This window comes from Astatotilapia calliptera, chromosome 23 (genome assembly GCF_964374335.1).
Source record: "Astatotilapia calliptera chromosome 23, fAstCal68.1, whole genome shotgun sequence".
In the NCBI taxonomy this organism is placed as follows: Eukaryota; Metazoa; Chordata; class Actinopteri; order Cichliformes; family Cichlidae; genus Astatotilapia; species Astatotilapia calliptera.
Genome location: NC_137443.1, coordinates 43,079,112 through 43,100,102, shown reverse-complemented (window position 1 = coordinate 43,100,102; position 20,991 = coordinate 43,079,112). Strand labels below are relative to the sequence as shown.

Below are 20,991 nucleotides of genomic sequence, written 5' to 3'. Positions count from 1 at the left end.
GTCCACGATATCTTCAGCTCTCTGAGTTAACCCAGAGTTTCCCAGCTGACTAATCTAACTGTCATCTACGAATATGTCACGGCTCATATCAATATGATTTTACAGAAAATCATCCTTTTTACTGCCAACTATTCCAGAGACGTGAAAATCTACAGCATAAAGACCAAAAAATATAGCAGTCTAACGCAACACTGTAACAGAGATGAACCGTCAGTTTGTCGCAGATCAAAGTGGAATGAATGTGATTGGTTGAACAGGTGTCCGTGATCTGTGTTTTCTGCATTTTCATCAGCGTAAGAGACTCAGCAGCAGATTAGAATAACATTTATACGTTTAATAAATCATAAATCATACACAAAACGATCAAACCTGTTATATTTCCACTGTAGTGTCAATACACTATTAAGGATTATGCCGAGTCAGAATGCACATACAACAGTTTGTTTACAAGTTGACTTCTTCTTTATTGGGATCACACAGAAGTAACATACACACATAACTGGGCGTGGTGCCCCCTACTGGCGATGGCTTGCATAGCACACAATAATTCTTGGTTCATACATAACATCTCCTCCCCACTAAGCTATGCGACCGTGGCACCACCCGCAGAAACATTTCCCATAACCAAAGTAGCACCTTTTTTCTTTTTTTTTTTATATTACAACATTCATGAAAACTGGAACTAATGTTGCTTTCTGTATGAATTTCTTTTTAGTTGAGAATAATGTCTCTGAACGCCAACACTCTCACCGAACTACTTAATACGCTCACCCATCACAATAACGAGCGGGTGGCTTGGTGACTCTCACTGGGTAACGTCTTACAGGCTGTGTAACCTGTGTACAGTCAGTCGGTGATGATTTAAGAGACTGGGGTGTATCTGGAGGTACGGTGGTCCCCATAACTTGTTCAACAGTCTCTTCCTGCAGAATTGTACAAGGGTAAAGCATGGTGTCACTACCACTCTGGGCTGGTGACATCTGAGAGCTTGTCGGAGGATCCACTGTGACCTGCTGAGATACTGACTCAGGTCGTGTCAGCATCTGATCCACATGACGTTTCCACACCCCTTGGGCTCCCACATTCACCTTGTATGACACTGGCCCAGTCTTCTCCAGTACGACACCGTGCGTCCACTTGTCCTCTCCCTTCCTATAATCGCGCACCAGGACAGGCTCGCCAACAGTGAACCGTCTGTCCCTGGAGTGTTGCTGTCGGCATTGTTGTTGCGCATCCTGTGACCGACGCACAGCTCCGGCCACACTGGGCTTCAAAAAATCCAGTCGAGAGCGCAGCTTGCGTCCAATGAACAATATAGCTGGCGTTTCTCTAGTTGTTGCATGCGGAGTGTTGCGATATGTCAAGAGGAACGTGTCAAGGCGTTGTTGCACAGGTGCTGTACCCCTGGAGGCTTTCAGTGCATGCTTGAATGTCTGCACAAAACGCTCAGCCAAACCATTAGTGGCAGGATGGTACGGCGCAGAGCGGATGTGTTTGACTCCATTAGCTTTCAGGAACACCCTGAATTCCTCAGAACAGAACTGCGGTCCGTTATCACTCACCAGGACGTGGGGAATGCCATGGCGACTAAAGAGACCCCGTAGCACTTGTATGGTTTTACCAGCTGTGGTGCTATCCATAATATGCACTTCAGGCCACTTGGAATGTGCATCTACCACCACCAGGTACATGTGACTTTCAAATGGACCCGCAAAATCCACATGGATCCGTTCCCATGGACAGGAAGGCCACAGCCAAGGGTGTAAAGGCGCTAACCCAGGCTCTTTTTGCACACGCTGACAAGAGTGGCAGGCTTTAGCTTGAAGCTCAATTTGAGAATCAATGCCAGGCCACCAAACATAGCTGCGAGCTAAGCTCTTCATCCTCACCATCCCTGGATGTGCAGTGTGGAGCTCTTTCAGTACATGAGAGCGCAGCTTAGGTGGCACAACCACCCTCAAGCCCCACATGAGGCATCCCTGCTGTATTGTGAGTTCATGTCTGCGCATCAGATAGGGTGACAGCTCTTGATCTGTGTCCTTTGTTGCTGGAAAACGTCCAGTTATTACCATTTCCAGCACACGAGACAAAGTGACATCAGACAAAGTGTCACGTCTGATCTCGGCGACACTGACTGGTAATGTGTCCAGCTGAGATGCGTAGAATACCTCAACTGCTCCCTGTTTCTCTTTCTGTGCAAGGGGCAGAGGTAAACGTGACAGACCGTCAGCATTGGCGTGATGTGCCCCCTTCCGATACTGTAAGGTGTAATTATGTGCTGACAGAAGGAGCGCCCAACGCTGCATTCGCGCAGCTGCCATTGATGGTGTACCTTTTACTGGACTCAGAATTGAGGTCAGTGGGCGATGATCAGTGAGCAAGGTGAACTTGTTACCATGGAGATACTGGTGAAACTTGCGCACTCCAAAAACAATTGCCAACGCCTCCCTCTCGATCTGAGCATAGTTTCGTTCTGCTTTGCTGAGGGTTCGTGAAGCATAAGCAATTGGCCGTTCTTGGCCATCAGGCATGACATGTGAGAGCACGGCTCCAACGCCATATGGTGAAGCGTCACATGCCAAATGGAGAGGCAGTTCAGGATTGTAGTGGGTGAGTATTTTTGGTGAGGCCAGACGTTCTTTAGCATTCTGGAAAGCTGACTCGCAGGCTGATGTCCACTGCCATTTCTTCTCTTTACTGAGTAGCTCATTCAGCGGTTTCAGGACTGTAGCTAAATCAGGTATGAAACGTCCATAATAGTTGAGCATTCCCAGAAAAGAACGTAACTGGCTGACATCAGCTGGTGCTGGAGCTTCCATAACGGCACGCACCTTTTCTGGTGATTTGTGTAACCCTGCCGCATCAATTATGTGGCCCAGGTATTCCACCGATTCTTGGAAAAACAGGCACTTCTCCTGTTTGAGACGCAGGCCATAGTCCTCCAGCCTGCCCAAAACTGCCTTAAGGGATCTCAGGTGTGTCTCTTTATCTGGACCACTGACGAGGATGTCATCCAGATAACAATGGGTGTATGGTAGGCCGAGAAGCACTTGATCCATAGCCTTCTGAAACAATGCAGGTGAAGACGCCACTCCAAAAGGCAAGCGATTGAAACGGAACAGCCCTTTTTGTGTCGAAATAGTCAGCAGCTTCTTAGACTCCTCTTCTACCTCCATCTGTAAGTAGGCATTTGCTAAGTCTAGCTTACTGAAATGCTGACCTCCTGCTAGAGAAGCAAACAGGTCCTCAATGCGTGGAAGTGGGTACTTATCCACACAGAGCTGCGAATTAAGAGTGACCTTGAAATCACCACAGAGTCTCACTGAGCCATCCTTCTTGTTGACAGGGACCACGGGCGTAGCCCAATCACTATGCTCCACTGGTGTGATCACCCCAAGCTCAGTCAGGCGTTTCAGTTCTGCCTCCACCCGAGGGCGGAGAGCATAAGGCACGTTACGTGGTGGACAGAATTTGGGGACACTATCAGGCCTAAGAGTCAATCTGGCTTTAATTCCTTTCATTGTGCCCAGCTCCTTAGAGAAAACGGCAGAGTGTTTCTTTAGCACAGCCTCCAGATTGTCATTTCCGCTTTGCTCTCTGGCATGGACCATCTTTAAGTCTTTCCAGTTCAGCTTAATCACTCTCAGCCACTCCCTACCAAACAGTGGTGGAGCATCCACCTTTACCACGTACAAGGGTAGAGTTGCACGCTGCTTATTCAGTTCAACTTGCACCTTGATGACCCCTTCTGGTGCCAGCGGCTCCCCAGTGTACGTTTTCAGCATGATGTCAGTGGGTTGCAGCGGCAACTGACTCAGCATACTTTTATATTGTTCCCATGGAATCAAAGACACAGCAGCCCCTGTATCCAGCTCCATCTCCATTTTCTTCCCGTTAACTACAGGCATTAGGGAGATACGTGAATATTTCTCTTTTCGTGACAAAGAATACAGCTCCAACTCACTATCAGTGTCGGGTCTGGTTCCTTCACTTTCACTCTCCTCAGCGGCAACATGATGAATTCTCCTCTTTTTGTCCTTTGCTCTGTTTTTAACTGCATTGCCTTTCAGCTCATGTTTCCCCTCTTTCTCTTTCCTGTTCCAATCTTGGCTGCTTCTGGCTCTACCTTTGCACATGCGTTTCGTGTGGCCCTTCCTTCCACACTGGTGACAGTCACGGTCTTTGTACCAGCAGTCATCATCAGTATGATTCATTTTCCCGCAGCGGCGGCATTTTTCACCTCTTTGTGACAGCACTGCATTCACTTTAAGGGAACCACTCAACTGCTGCACTTCACGTGTTGCTGTCTCTGCCGACACAGCATAATCAACTGCTTTGCGAAACGTGAGATCCTTCTCAGTCAAAAGACGCTTCTGCACAGTTTCACACTTTAATCCACACACAAATCTGTCTCGTAGAGCATCTTCCAGATACGCACCAAACTCGCAATGTTCTGACAGTCTTTTCAGCACCGCCACATACTGTGCGACCGTTTCTTCTTCCCCCTGATTCCTCTTGTGGAACCGGAACCTTTCAGCTATTACCAGCGGTTTGGGAGCAAAATGAGCTTGCAAAACACCCACAATATTGTCATACTGCATTGTCCCAGGCTTGCTTGGCGCCACTAGATTACGCAGCAGACTGTACGTCTTGGGACCCATCACACTCAGCAGCACCGGGACCCGTTTCTCAGGCTGAATGTCATTAGCAAGGGTGTAATGCTCAAAACGTTCAATATACGTCGCCCATTGCTCACCAGCATCATCAAAAGGGTCCATCTGTCCAATCATTCCAGCCATGATGTATCCGCTGTCCACAGCCAACACTGTCGTTTTTGACTCGTCGGCGAAAAGCAGCTAGCAGCTAGCTCCGATGCTAATTCACCACGCGATCGTCCGTTTTCCGTCCGAACTCGGCCACGCAGTCAGTTCATGCTCAGTAGACAGCCAAGTCTTCCAGACGTCACAACTCGTCGCCAATTTATGTTATATTTCCACTGTAGTGTCAATACACTATTAAGGATTATGCCGAGTCAGAATGCACATACAACAGTTTGTTTACAAGTTGACTTCTTCTTTATTGGGATCACACAGAAGTAACATACACACATAACTGGGCGTGGTGCCCCCTACTGGCGATGGCTTGCATAGCACACAATAATTCTTGGTTCATACATAACAAAACCTGTTCCGACAGTTTGAGTTTGTGTTCCCTCAGCTGCAGACTCGCTGCTGTTTAAATGTTTGAGAGGAAGATTAGATATAAACAAACGTCAAACACAGACTCAGTCTGCGTTCACATTTGATATGAGGCCAGCACGTACAGTGGCTGTGTCCTGTTTTAAGATCGTATATGTAAAATTGTTGTCTGACCTGGAGTCCGTGGTTACCATGGTTACTGCATAAGCAGCTGTAATGTAAACAGCTGGCACAGCGGAAACCTACCGGCGACATGAGGTTTGTCATTGCAAAAGAACTGTCTGAATGGTTAACTGACGTTAACTTGGATAAATTATAGTTAAGCAGTCTCACAGATAACACCCACGGAGCTGTGTGACTGTTCACCACTACACTGAAATCAGCAGGCTATTACTGAAATACACGTGCTATCCGGTTGTTCAGTGATGACGCGACGAATCCTACTTCCGGGTCTAAAGTAGTCTGCGTTTAATATGGCTTTTGTGTTGTTAACATGTTTAATGTTATGTATTTTCTTCTATTTGATCTCAAAAAGCTCCTAAAACAGTCAGCGACCACTGTTGACCTCCCTCGGCTTTTATTACCGCTAATCATTTATTTAAGCTCAGTTTTTAAAACCTTACGATGTAACTACAGCCCAGCCCATGCAGCAGTATATGAATGACTAACCTCGTATTGTGGATGGATTATCTCAGTTGTTCTCCTGGCTGAAGTTTGGTCCTTTTACAGCATCCTGCCATGCGATTACATTTGTTCCTGACCACCGAGAACACTCACGTTAACTTTTATCGAGTGGAAAAACAGTTAGCTTGTTTATATTATGCTAACATAGCTGTGTCGCTAGCGGTCACGTAGCACATCATTATATACCAGCTAGCCCAACTTCAGTAACCCTACAAACGTTACTGCTGTTTAGTTTTCTGTCTTCATTTATGCTGGAAGTGATAGCAGAGCTGTACGTTTTCATTTGTTTCCAAAACCCCGCAGTCAGGACATGCTATATTGTATTTAGATAGAAGCTAGCGAGCTAACTTCCTGCTAACTTCTAACTCCGTTAATTGTCATAAATTCCGTTTTCATGGATGCCTGGATGTTAAACTCAATTGTTACACCTGGTAGAGCAGAACGCTGATCATTTTATTAAAGATGAAAGAATTTAGACAGTTTTTCAACTCTCAGTAATGCCATAGTGATCGTTTGATATATGGACCTGCAGCGGAGTTTAGACCCAGACACGGCTAGTGACGTCAGACTGAACAACCGGATATCATAAACTATGATATAAATAGGGAGGTCCTATTAACATGTTTAGTTTTACAGGACACCTTCCTGCCTTTAGTCTCATTCATGAGCAGTATTAGTTTTCTTCTAACATCCAGAAGTCTGCATGATGTGTTTCATAGTTTCTAACAAGCCTTTGACAGGTAAACATAACATGACCGAAACACACACAAACAAACAAAAACAATCACACAAATTATATGTTAACCTCGTTTATTTTTAGTTAAGTAAACTCTAAAAATTCTAACAGATCGCTGGTGCTTAGAATACAGTTGAATAACTATTAAAAACCAGATGATGTAATATTTCTGCCCAGGTTGCAGTCTGAACACGCTGTTGCAAGCTCTGCTCCTCTCAGTGGAAATACGCCGTCTCTTTCCTCTTTGTATAAAAACATTTTAAAAGTCAGTTTAATCTCAAAATTCACTGTTAAATCCAAAACCCACCAGATAAAGAAAAGCGAACGGTTCAGTCTAACACAGTGAACCATTAAACTTCAGTAAAACTATGAAGTTATGACGTCTTGATGCATTCTCAATCATCCAGGGAAGTACCGTAATTGTCGGGCTATAAGCCGCTACTTTTTCCACAAGCTTTGAACCCTGCGGCTTTTAGTCAGGTGCGGCTTTTCTATGGATTGTCCATGATTTTTGTCATATCGTAAGACGATTTGTTTTGTTTGTTCCGCTGTCGTACGGCACTACGTTGCCTGGCGGAAGGGCATGTGATCAGACACACAGTATCGGGGTTCAAGAGTGGTGTGTTGGTCACGTGTCCATCCGCCAGACAACATAGTGTCGTACAAGTAGCGCGAAAAACAATGCGAAAAGCAAGTTGTGCTCAACTCCACCGGTGGAATCTGACAGCGTGGAAAAGTGTGAAAACATCCACGATCACCAACGGATTTCGAAGGGCTGAATGCTGCATGATGGAGAGGAGGACACTGCCACGGCCCTTCTGAGGGTGTTCGACTCTGACACTGACAACGAGGATTTCTTTGGTTTTGAAAGTGACAACGAAGGAAAGAAGCTGAGAGTGGATGACGAAGCCATCCTGAGCCTGTTTGTATCCGACACTGGAGAAGAGGACTTTGGTGGTTTTAGTGGCAGGAAGATGGTGGTGAATGACTGACTTTTCTTCTTGTTAAAGCCGTGTCGCTGCACCTGAGCCTAAAAGGTAGTCCGAATCTATTTTTCTGGTGTGCTGTAGGTTATTGTTATGTACTACATTTGTTACTCATTTATGAAGCACAGTACATGTTTCCTACTTGTAATTACCGCTACTTGTACATATACCTAAAAGGTTATGCAAATATGTACCCATAACTTGTTTTTCAAAATATTAATAAAAGGGGTGTGTCTCCAAACAGCCATCTCTTTCCTGACAATTCCCTTTGTGCATATTCTCTTACATATGATAAGTCAACATTGAAACACCTGCGGCCTTTAGTCAGGTGCAGCTAATGTATGTACAAAACAGGATTTTCCCCTGATTTTAGCTTGTGCGGCTAATATTCGGGTGCGCTTTGTAGTCCGGGAAATACGGTAAGTGAAAAGGGAAAGACCATCTCTGAATCGAGGAGGAGCCTAAGGGTACATCTGTCACCATCTTACATGCTGTGATTGCAGCCATTCCCCAACTCTCTGTGAATGGGACTCATGGACATTGATCAGTGGTTGTTGATCAATGGCTGTGACAGTTTGCATAATTCTGATTAATGAACTGACCTCCCAGCCCATTGTTCCTTCAGTGGGCTGGTTTCAGTCATTATGCAAATGTACTGTTTATAAGATTGAAACCTGCAGTCAGCTGAGACTGAAGAAGTCACCTGGATGATGACGAAACAAAACGCTACGTCCAGATGAACAGAATCAACTTTTGGAGACATGCAGTTTAACCTCAGCCAAACCGATTTGCTCAGTTGTAAATAAAACAGTGAAGTAAACGTGACCCGACAGACAGAACCTGAGTGAATTAAGTCCAGCGTTTAACCACTGAGAGCTAAAACTCAGCTGAGGTTTCAAAGCTGTGTGATTGGACATCAGCTGCTGATAAAGCTGGTTCGCCTATAAAATGCTCTGTAGGGAAACAAGCTTCAGCAGCTCTGCGCTCGGGAAAAAAACTATATTTACTTATCTTGTGCAGAAAAATGCGCTGACATTGCGTTATATCGAGCACCGGCTGCCCAGTTAAACTGTGACTATCACCAGGTCACGTGGGCGCGTTTCTTGAATTAGCAGCAGGTGTTAAACAGCTGACAGGTGAGGAGGAGGATGCATGCAGGTAAACTGAGGGCCTGTTGAGCTGATCGCTGGTGTCCTGAGAAACACGTCAGCTCGTTCTTTATGTTACAGAAGCACAGAGACACAAGGCGGAAAAAGACGGTGAAAATGAGAATCTGCAAATGCAACATGTGGAACACGGACAGTGGAATATGTAAACAAACTGGGTAACGTAACCCCCCCCAAAAAAAACCCAAAAACAGTTAAGCTGGAACACCGGGGCTGTGAGCTCGGTGCTCTCTGTCAGCTGACTGTTAGCAGAGCGAGTGAAATCTCTGAAAACATCTGAGCACTTTTGCAAACATGTTCTATGTTGACAACCTGACCAGACGTGTGAAGATTACGCTGCGACAGTCGCGGCTAAAACACTGTTAAAAGTGTAGCTGGTGACAGAAAAACAGGATATTTTATAACTTTACACCACCATTGCTGACGGTGATTTGAAATGCATTCTGGGATACCTGGCTGCCCCAAGGCCACACAAGCAATCGATTATCTAGGATAGACCTGTCTTGACTTACTTTGCACGGCAACCAATCAAATGCTAGAGAAGCTGCAGTGGCAGCGTTAACCCCGCCCACTTAGTTTGATGGGTGAGGCTGACAGATAAAATGATTTCAAGTTGAGACATGAAGGGGACAAAAGTGCCAAAATGAATTAAATAAATACATCATTAAATAATTAATTAAAACTGTCAATACTTATTTAAATGTGTTGTAAATATTTATTTAATTATTTCCAATTTTAATTAATTATTGCCACATTTAATTAATTATTTAATGGTGTATTTAATTATTTCATTATGGCAGTCCTGGCGTTCCACAGCACCGTGCCATAAGGCAAAAGTGATAACTGGCTCGGGGACCAGGTCCCCAGATCTTAATCCAATTGAGAATTTGTGGTCAATCCTCAAGAGGCGGGTGGAGGAAACAAAAACCCACTAATTCTGACAAACTCCAAGAAGTGATTATGACAGAATGGGTTGCTGTCAGTCAGGATTTGACTGAGAGCACGCCCAGTCGAATTGCAGAGGTCCTGAAAAAGAAGGGCCAACACTGCAAATACTGACTGTTTGCATAAATGTCATGTAATTGTCAATAAAAGCCTTTGAAACGTATGAAGTGCTTGTCATTATATTTCAGTACATCACAGACACAACTGAAACAAAGATCTAAAAGCAGTTTAGCAGCAAACTTTGTGAAAACTAATATTTGTGTCATTCTCAAAACTTTTTGGCCACGACTGTACTTTCTTCTCACATGTCCATCACTCCTACTCTCGCCTGGATTATTTTTTGGTCAGCAGCTCACTGCTGAGTGACATCTCAGACACTGAGATGAAGACTTTGTTAAATATTTTTAAAAAAGAGTGGACTTAGGAAATACTGAACAAAATACCCCAAAAATTTGAACACAGTAACAAATTTGGTTGATTTCTAGCTAACCAGTTAAAAATAAATAAAGAAAAAACAACTATATGTGCTGTTAAAGATGATCTGGGAACACAATGTATGACCTGAAAGAATGAACAACATTTTTAGGGATTTCTATGAAACTTTATATTCACCACAAATAAACGCGTCTAAAAAAGACATTTATTAGTTTCTTGACAGCGTAACTCTTCCAAAATTACTAGACAGTCAAGCAATGTCAGTGGATTCACCAGGTGACGCCGGGTGAACTCCAGGAAGCCCTGATAAGTATGCCCAATAATAAGGCTCCAGGTCCAGATGGCAGAATTCTACAAAGAATTCTGGACGATTCTGGCACCAGTTTTCTACAGAACGTTGTTGGAAATCAAAGAAAAGGGCAGACTTCCATCAAATATGAATTCTGCAAACATTAGTCTCCTGCTAAAACCAGGCAAAGACCCTGTACATCCCTCAAGCTATCGTCCAATATCACTTATAAATGTAGACCTTAAAATAATCTGCAAAGCTCTCTCAAAGAGATTAGAGAAAATAACCTCCCTCTTAATTCATCCTGACCAAACTGGTTTCATAAAAGGTCGGCACTCATCAACAAATACACGTAGATTACTTAGTTTCATAGACTACTCATGCAGTAAAAACATCGAAACTACAATATTTTCTTTAGATGCAGAAAAAACGTTTGACAGAGTTAACTGGAAATGTTTATTTCCAACTTTACACAAATTTGGTTTTGGAAACTCTTTCAAAAATATTACACAACAGCTTGTGTCAGAACAAATGACCAAACATCCTCCAGCTTCTGCATTTCTGAATAACAAATCTTGGACTCACCGAGCCTTTCTGCAGTTCCTCACAGCTGGAATCAGTCTCTGTCGTCCCTCTGCTGATGTGTTGTACTTCTGCAGGTCCAACTCATCCAGAACCTCCTCTGACATCTGCAGCATGAAGGCCAGAGCTGAGCACTGGATCATAGTGAGTTTCTTCTTTGATCTGTTCTCTGATTTCAGGAACTCTTGGATCTCCTGGTGTAATGAGAGGTCGTTAATCTCCATCAGACAGTGGAAGATGTTGATGCTTCTGTCAGGAGAGATTTTAAGCTTCTTGTTATTCTTCAGGTTCTTGATGACTCTCTGGATGGTTTCTGGACTGTTCTCTGTCTGACCCAGCAGACCTCCTAAGAGTCTCTGGTTGGACTCCAGACAGAGGCCATGAAGGAAGCGAACAAACAGGTCCAGATGACCATTTTTACTCCTGAAGGATTTTGTTAGTGTTTCCATCAAAAAATCATCCAGAGATGACTCTCTGTATTTTTTTCCCAGGAAGTCCTTCAGCACCTCTGACTTCCTGTTGGTGAAACAGTGGAACATGTAGACTGCAGCCAGAAACTCCTGGATGCTCAGATGAACAAAGCAGTAGACTGGTTTCTGGAAGATCACACACTCTCTTTTGAAGATCTCTGTACAAACTCCTGAGTACACCGAGGCCTCTGTCACATCCAGACCACACTGCTCCAGGTCTTCTTGGTAGAACATGATGTTTCCTTTCTCCAGATGTTCAAACGCCAGCCTCCCCAGCTTCAGAAGAACTTCCCTGTCAGCCTCCGTCAGCTCCTGTGGACTCGTCTCATGTCCCTCGTGGTACTTGTTCTTCTTCCTCTTTGTCTGAACCAGCAGGAAGTGTGAGTACATGTCAGTCAGGGTCTTGGGCAGCTCTCCTCTCTGCTCTGTAGTCAACATGTGCTCCAGAACTGTAGCAGTGATCCAGCAGAAGACTGGGATACTACACATGATGTGGAGGCTCCTGGATGTCTTCATGTGGGAGATGATTCTGCTGGACAGCTCTTCATCACTGAATCTCCTCCTGAAGTACTCCTCCTTCTGGGCGTCAGTGAAGCCTCGTACTTCTGTTAGCCTGTCAACACATGTAGGAGGGATCTGATTGGCTGCTGCAGGTCGGGAAGTTATCCAGACGAGAGCCGAGGGAAGCAGATTCCCCTGGATGAGGTTTGTCAGCAGCTGGCTGACTGATGACTTCTGTGTGACATCAGACAGCAGCTTCCTGTTGGTGAAATCCAATGAAAGTCTGCTTTCATCCAGGCCGTCAAAGATGAACAAAAGCTGAGAGACAGCCAGCTTCTCTGCTGTGACCTTCTGTAGTGTTGGATGGAAAACATGGAGCAGCTCCAGAAGACTGTACTGCTCCTCTCTGATCAGGTTCAGCTCCCTGAATGAAAGCAGAACCACCACACTGACATGTTGGTTCTCCAAGCCCTCTGCCCAGTCCAGAGTGAACTTCTGCACTGAGAAGGTTTTTCCAACACCAGCCACGCCGTTGGTCAGAACCACTCTGATGGGTCTCTGTTGGTCAGGTAAGGCTTTAAAGATGTCCTGGCACCTGATTGGAGTGTCATGGAGGGCGTCCATCTTGGAAGCTGTCTCCAGCTGCCTCACCTCATGTTGGCTATGAACCTCTTCACTCTGTCCCTCTGTGATGTAGAGCTCAGTGTAGATCCTGTTGAGGAGGGTTCTACTTCCTGTTTCATCACTTCCTTCAGTCACACGTTCACATCTCCTCCTCAGACTGATCTTATGTTCATCTAAAACCTCCTGCAGACCAACATCTGCTGAAAGAAAGAAAAACAGAAAGAAAACTCTTCAATGTCTGAACAACAACAAGAAGTCCAGTTTTCAGAAATGAGTCCATCAGCAGACAGATGTTCAGTCTTACTTTGTACACAGCTGCTCTGACTGGCTGTCTGCAGTCCAGCTCTGGTTCTGGATCTTTCTCCACACTGGGGACAGGACCAGTCTCCTGATGAAGCAGACTGGTCCCAGTATGAGGAGATGCACTGTCTGCAGAACCAGTGTCCACAGCTGGTAGAGACTGGATCCTTCAGGACGTCCTGACACAAAGCACAGCAGGACAGCTGCTCCTCCTCACAGACACCACTCCTCTTCCTCTTCCTCCCTCTGTGAACACATTTCTTTATCACTAAAATCATTGACTGTCAGTGACAAACATCCAGATTTGATGACACTGTGCAGAAGCTCTGATGGTCACAGAGAAAAGTCAAAGTGGAGAAACTTGTGTTTGAGTTCAGATTCCAAGTTTCCTTTGCTGTTCCTGCCTGTCTTATTAAACACAGAGTGATCAGCCTACAAACTCCACAGTAAAAGCCTTCATCACAGAGCTGATTATGTCCTTCACTGGATGTACTGGAAGTTTGGGATCCATCACTTTCAACTAACCTTTGACCTCCTCTAAAAACTGTTGTGGAGCAGCGGTGTCACATTCAGAGCTTTCAGCTTTATTTTGAAAGAGTTCAGTCATCAGGAAGTGAACTTCTGGGTTCTGATTTCCTTTCTATTATTTTACAGAAGTGAAGAAGAAGAACTAAAAGCTTTGAAATGATCTGAGTGATATTTTTGAACATTGCCACCAAATTGAGTTCAGCCTCCAGCAGTAACTTTGTTTCATGATGCCTCCCTGATGATGTGATGTTTGATTACAAACCTGTTTATGTGTTAGACATTAATCACATGAACACAGGCAGAAAAAAGAAGCCAATGAAACAAATGACAGAAACGTGTTCATTCACTGCCATAATCCATATTTTATATGTACAGATGTTTGTAAAGAACACGTGTGCAGCGCTTTGTTCTGAGTATCTGCTGTCAGCACACAGTGCAGCAATAACTACAACCACACGTTTCTGTAGATCCTGAACATCAGCCTGGAGGAATCTGACCTCAGGTCTGCACACAGAGGAGCTTCACCTCTGGGATGATGCTGGCTTCAGCTCCTTCTACAATCAGGCAGAAGCTTCTGCACCATCAGGACACAAACAGAGAGGAGCTTCTATCCTCAGACCATCCAAGTCCTAAATCAGAACATGCTCCCCTCATAGCATCACCATCAGGGTTTAAACAGGACCTTACATCATGTTCTTGTCTCACTGTCATATTTCAGATCATACCTGATTCATTATGACGTCACACGCTGCTACACTGATCCTGCTGCTTCATTGCTGCTGATATTACTCTGCTCACTCTGTTCAGTTACTCTGTTTACATCACTTTGCTCATTTGCTTTGTTCTGCTTGCACTGCTCTGTCAGTACATGCTGTGCTAATGTGGCACAAAGCACTTTAACATTACATCTGCACAATGTTTCATTATTTCATTTAATGATTGTTTATAATGTTTTGTCCAGTCACAGGAGCAGCTCAGCACATTTCACTGTGTTGTACGTGTATGACGATGCCTGTGACAAATAAACAGCCTCGGACTCTTCAATCTTCTGCATTTCTTTGGAGATCAGCTCAGTGGCCTGTTGAGACCATCTTTCTATTTCTGATGACTCAGTTCAGATTATTATCCTGATACTTTCTCCATGTTACACACAGTGTAACGTCACCATGTTACACACAGAGCTGTTCTGTTCCTCGTCACTAAATTCAAAGCTTATGTTGGTCATATCTGTTCTGGGCTGTCAGAGACAGTAAAATGATTCTCACAGACTGATGCTACAGATTTCTTTCACAGACTCGTTTCCAACAGTCTTATAAACAGTGATGTCACCGTCTCCTCCTGCTGACACACACCTTCACACAGCTCCTCCCACCAGCTGAACTAACTGACTTTCACAGCACTGAATTTTAACTCTGGCTTTAATCATCTTATATTTTCTCCTCTTATCAATAATCCATCTGTGGAAACTGCAGAGGGGAAACAACCTCACAGGTTATCAGACCTGTTAACACCTGTTTCTGTCACAGCCTCACAATTCTGTTTGATTCATGTATAGACACAAATTTGTTCTTATTAAAATAAAATCAACTGAAAAACAAATTACCTTTTTAAATATTAAAAGCAGATTTTATATTAGATAATTTCTAAGAAAACTAATAACCAAGTCCAATATCCTTCTCTCACTCGGTCATCTTTGTCTAGTTTAAGTTTTAGATCATCCATCCATTTGCTTACACTTGTCCTTTTCAGGATCACGGGGTCATAGGGCGAGAGGCATTGTCGACCCTGGACAGGTCGCCAGTCTGTCGCAGGGCTAACACACAGAGACAGACAACCATTCATACTCACAATTTAGATTGACCAATTAACCTATCCCCACTAACTGTAATAACAAAGTGGTCAACAACTTCAAGCACCTATAAATGAGTCAGCAGCTCTCTTACATGGTCAGCTGGGGTCTATGACTGAAGAACATTGTTGGTGCAGGTTCATTACTGAAGTTTAGAGGATGTTCTTTGGACCAGTCACTCCTCACAGACACACAGCTGGATACTGGAGACTGTGACCTCTGACCTCTGCAAACAGAAAAAACATTTCTTTTCATATGTGGACACATAGAGCTGTGTGTCATCAGCATAGCAGTGAAAATGTATGCTATGGCTTCTGATGATACTGCCTGAGGGAAGAATGTATAATGTAAACAGAATTGGTCCTAGCACTGAACCCTGTGGAACACCATAATTGACCTGAGTGTGTGAAGATGAATTCCTAGAGTATTTAAAAGTAGAATGGGAGGCAGAGCCTTCAGTTTTCAGGCCCCTCTTCTGTGGAACCAGCTTCCAGTTTGGATTCAGGAGACAGACACTATCTCTACTTTCAAGATTAGGCTTCAAACTTTCCTTTTTGCTAAAGCATATAGTTAGGGCTGGACCAGGTGACCCTGAATCCTCCGTTCATTTAAGGAGACTACTCTGTAGGAGCTCACATACAGTTTGTTGTTGTCATGACAACAACTCCAATGTAAAGTGCATACACAAAATAAACTAACACATGTTAAAAAACAAAGTTTTACTTTGAGGGTGAACAGCCTGGGTCTGTTTCATTGCATGTTTTGGTCCAAACTGACAGATGAAGGGTAAAGTAGATGCATTTGCATCAGCAGGAAAATACACCCAGAACGAGCATCATCATACACAGACCACTGTTAGGAATAAACTATGATGTCAGTGGTAGAATTACAGTTAGCAGATCTCTTACATGGTCAGCTGGCGTCCATGACTGAAGAACATTGTTGCTGCAGGTTCATCACTGAAGTTTAGAGGATGTTCTTTGGACCAGTCACTCCTCACAGACACACAGCTAGATACTGGAGACTGTGACCTCTGACCTCTGCAAACACACATACGTTACATTCATAACACAATAGTCACATTATCATGTAAGCTGTATAATCAGCTGATTAACCTTCACTCTCAAATGTTCTATTAGACTTTATTTATTTGGCAAAAATTAAATGTAATGAAAATTTATGTTAGATAAATAATAAAAGCAGACATTATTTTATATATAATAATTCCCCTCTCGCGCCTGTGGGGGGTCTATCCTTCAAGCTCGGGTCCTCTACCAGATGCCTGGGAGCTTGAGGGTCCTCCTGCGCAGTATCTTAGCTGTTCCCAGGACTGCGCTCTTCTGGACAGAGAAGTCACTTTTGTGTTAGTCAGTCTTGTAATACAGATCCAAATAGTGAGCAGAGTGCCCACAAGCAGAAGAAAACACAGACAACAGATGAATGGTTTGTTGATCCCACAAGGGAAATTGTTGTGTTACAGCAGATAATGGGTCAAGAGTTGGGAGTTCGCCTTGTAATCGGAAGGTTGCTGGTTCGAGCCCCGGCTCGGACAGTCTCGGTCGTTGTGTCCTTGGGCAAGACACTTCACCCATTGCCTACTGGTGGTGGTCAGAGGGCCCGGTGGCGCCAGTGTCCGGCAGCCTCGCCTCTGTCATTGCGCCCCAGGGCGGCTGTGGCTACAATGTAGCTGCCATCACATGTGTGTGTGAATGGGTGGATGACTGGTTGTGTAAAGCACTTTGGGGACCTTAGGGATTAAGTAAGTGCTATACAAATACAGGCCACTTACTAGTGGTGCAACAGATCAAAAATCTCACGGTTCAGATCAGTTCACGGTTTTAAGTCACGGATCGGATCAATTTTCGGATCAGCAAAAATAGAAAAAAAAGACAAACATTCGACTCTCCATTTACTTATTTAAGTATTTTTTGCCTATTAAAAAACATTCAACTGAAGACTCATTCCACACACTTATATAAAAACAAATTAAGGTGCAATATGGACATTATGGACCATGCTGGGCAGCCTCTGCATCCTCTGCACACGGCCATAAGCAACCAGAGGAGTCTGTTCAGTGAGAGGTTGCTTCTCCCAAAGTGAAGGACCAGCAGACTTAAAAAGTCCTTTGTCCCACACGCCATCAAGCTGTTTAACTCCTCGCTGGAGGGGAGAGGGAGGGGAAACAGGAGGACAAAGGAGGGGGGAACAAGTAAGCTGTAGTGCCTTTTCACTGTGCAATAGTTTTTGTTAATATCCAACGGTGTAAGAGACTCACAATAATTGAAATGTGCCGTTCCCTTGTATTCTTATTCCTGTTTATTCTATTTATCCCTTTTGTAGTCTCTGTATTTATATATGTGGTATATTTCTGCTCACATTCTGCAACTTCTGTCGGTGCTGTGCTACTGGAAACTGAATTTCCTGGAGGAACCCACCCGAGGGATAAATAAAGTTTCATCTAATCTAATGTAATCTATAGGGCAGTACAGAGCTTTGTATCTACCACTCCGCTGTGATACAACGAGCGGTCACGGTCACGTAGCTTTCCGTTGCCCTGGAGGTCCACCCATTTGTAGTTAGAGCAACAGAAGATGCCTGGGACAGTTCAGCCATAACTTTAAACTTCTCCTGCTCATACATGCCTGGGTACGATCTTGTCACTAAAGTGGACGCGCAACGGGATATCATAGCGTGGCTCAAGCACGTTCATCATAGTTTAAACCCCTTGTTTTGCACAACGGAATACGGCCTCCCGTCTGCAGCTAAACACCCCAGTAGCTTCTGTAATAGCTTTAGCCCGGTTGGACTGGGCAGCAAAGGGCTGCTTAAATGCCACAAACTCCTCTGCTCCTCCACTTGGACCGCTAGCGCTGGCCATAGCTACCGCTTGACAGACCCACCACGCGCACCATACACATACTTTTTTTTTCTTTTTTAGAATCTTCGGAATCTTCCAGTTTGGATTCAGGAGACAGACACTATCTCTACTTTCAAGATTAAGCTTCAAACTTTCCTTTTTGCTAAAGCATATAGTTAGGGCTGGACCAGGTGACCCTGAATCCTCCGTTCATTTAAGGAGACTACTCTGTAGGAGCTCACATACAGTTTGTTGTTGTCATGACAACAACTCCAATGTAAAGTGCATACACAAAATAAACTAACACATTTTAAAAAACAAAGTTTTACTTTGAGGGTGAACAGCCTGGGTCTGTTTCATTGCATGTTTTGGTCCAAACTGACAGATGAAGGGTAAAGTAGATGCATTTGCATCAGCAGGAAAATACACCCAGAACGAGCATCATCATACACAGACCACTGTTAGGAATAAACTATGATGTCAGTGGTAGAATTACAGTTAGCAGATCTCTTACATGGTCAGCTGGCGTCCATGACTGAAGAACATTGTTGCTGCAGGTTCATCACTGAAGTTTAGAGGATGTTCTTTGGACCAGTCACTCCTCACAGACACACAGCTGGATACTGGAGACTGTGACCTCTGACCTCTGCAAACACACACATCAATCAGAGATAGATTCTCTGGTTAAAATCTTTTAAGCAGCTGTAAACACAGAAACTAAATGATGTCATAGTTTCTGTCAGTAACAGTAATCTGAGATTAGATTACAAACAGCTGCAGAGATGTTCACAGGAAAACAAGGATATGATTTTGTGTCATTCTGTCTGTAAACATGATAACTGACAGTTAGTACAGACAGGACCATTTGAGATTTTAAAATCTTGTGTCACATTTGACCTCTGACCTGTGATTCAAGGTTGATTAAATTCAATTTTATTTATACAGTGCTAATTCACAACAACAGTTGACTCAAGGCGCTTTATATTGAAAGGTAGACCCTACAATAATACATGCAGAGAAAATCTAACAATCTAACAATCATATGACCCCTATGATCGAGCACTTTGGCGACAGATATCTTGCAGTACTAATATATTGCAAGCTTAATCATTTTAGCAACACGGTCTACCTGGGCCGTGTCCACCGACGGCCGGGTAGGTGAGAAGGGTCTGGCTGCAGCCACTGGGGAGCGCCATATTGGGACCTCCACAGTAACTACTTTGCTTAAACTGATTATGTTGGCACTTTGTTAGCGTTACAACAACGGTCAGACCCCCGAGGTATCTAAACTTTAGTAAGGAATGTGTACTTTTAACACCTCTGGTTAGCATTTAGTGGTCAGTTTCAAAAGTATTTGATTTTTGCTTGTTATTGAACTGCTTTTCACTATCTGTAACATCAATGCACATTGTTCCATTTACTGCATATTGCACTTTGTTCATATCTTTCATTCCACCTGCATCAACACTAGGGGTGGGTTTTTATAATTGAATCATCGATTAAAATCGATTCTGGCTTGGATAACGTAAAATCAATTCATTAAAATCCTGAATCGATTTTTTTAATATAAATTTATTTTGCCCGAAATGCCAGAATCTCAGGTGACATCTCACAAAATTTCAAGAACCACCAAACAGTTAAGACAGTAAATGAGAGCAGGTACAGGGATTCTGCACATAGACTTAAACACACAGCGCGTCCCGCGGATCAGAATCAGTGAGATGTCGCCTTTCTCACAGTCGGGGCTGAAAGCCGACAGCTCGCTGATTCTGATCTGTCGGCGGGTCCGCGCTTTGTGTTCACGCCCTTTATGCGCTGATTCTAAAGCTGTTAGTTTGATGTCTCTCCAAACAATTCGAATCGAATCGAATTAAATCGAATCGTGGATCGAATCGATTCGGGACCTTGTGAATCGGAATTGAATCGATTCTAGAAATCAGTGACAATTGTAACCCATATCAACTACTCCCTGTCACATGACCCACGTCAGCTGATTTGAGGCCCCTCTTCTGATTGGCTCCTTCCACGTCGCGGCAACTCTGAAAACCGGCTGTGGAGGGGTACTTCCGGGTTCGACTCCTGCTGTGGCTGTGAGCTTATGGCATTTAGAACGGTGTTGGAAAACAAAGCGTTTTCTCCCCTCAATTCATCTATAAACTCATTTCACCTCAGCGGTAAGTGTCCTTAATATCTTTCACCCTTTGGTTGTCAGTAACCAGCCGATCGTTTTCGCGATTAAAAAATGACTTTGTGCGGCGGCGTTCCCACCGCGAGCAGAACTCCGGTTCAAAAACCGCTGTTTTTGAACACTTTTATTTACTTAAGCATTTTTATGGGCTTACTTTGAAACAAAGTGCGATCGAATGATTATTGTTATGTGTTGCCTTGAATTCGGCTATGCTGTCTGTTAGACAGTTGTTTTTCTTTATTGTTGTTTTTGTATTGTTTGTAGCGAACGCTACTGGAATGTATAGATTAAGCTACGTAGCCAAGATGATTAATAATTTTTGTACATTGATTGATGATGATGATTTGCATTGTTACATAGACTTGCAGAAAAATATATTTGTTTACCCGTAAACTGAATCGAACTTGATGTGCTAATGGACATTTTTCTGACCTACAGGTCAGGTTTTTTTTTCCCCCCTTTAAATTGATCTTCTTCATATTGAAGTGGCGAGCCGGTAGGACCATTCTCTGTTTTCCCCTCTTTTCCCCCACTTAGCCGTCTTTGGATTACGGACATATTTCCCCATTGTATGAAGCTGGACCCTAAGGAGGAATACCTTGAAAGTGAACTTTAAAAAGAAAAGGACCAAAAAGGACTCTTAGCAAAAGGAC

General features: G+C 43.8%; 1 protein-coding gene across 1 annotated transcript in view; it reads right to left on the bottom strand.

Annotated features, from left to right (window-relative positions):
* Positions 1-18,816, bottom strand: part of LOC113017716 (NACHT, LRR and PYD domains-containing protein 12-like) — a 1,242,929-nt gene extending 1,224,113 nt beyond the window's left edge. The window contains exons 1-5 of the mRNA XM_080296777.1: positions 18,665-18,816; positions 16,202-16,333; positions 15,388-15,519; positions 12,921-13,162; positions 11,025-12,816 (exon numbers count right to left, since the gene is read on the bottom strand). Of these exons, the coding sequence (XP_080152903.1) occupies positions 11,025-12,816; positions 12,921-13,162; positions 15,388-15,519; positions 16,202-16,333; positions 18,665-18,696 (2,330 nt within the window). The 5' untranslated portion in view covers positions 18,697-18,816. The remainder of the gene's footprint in view (positions 1-11,024; positions 12,817-12,920; positions 13,163-15,387; positions 15,520-16,201; positions 16,334-18,664) is intronic.
* Positions 18,817-20,991: the final 2,175 nt, after the last annotated feature.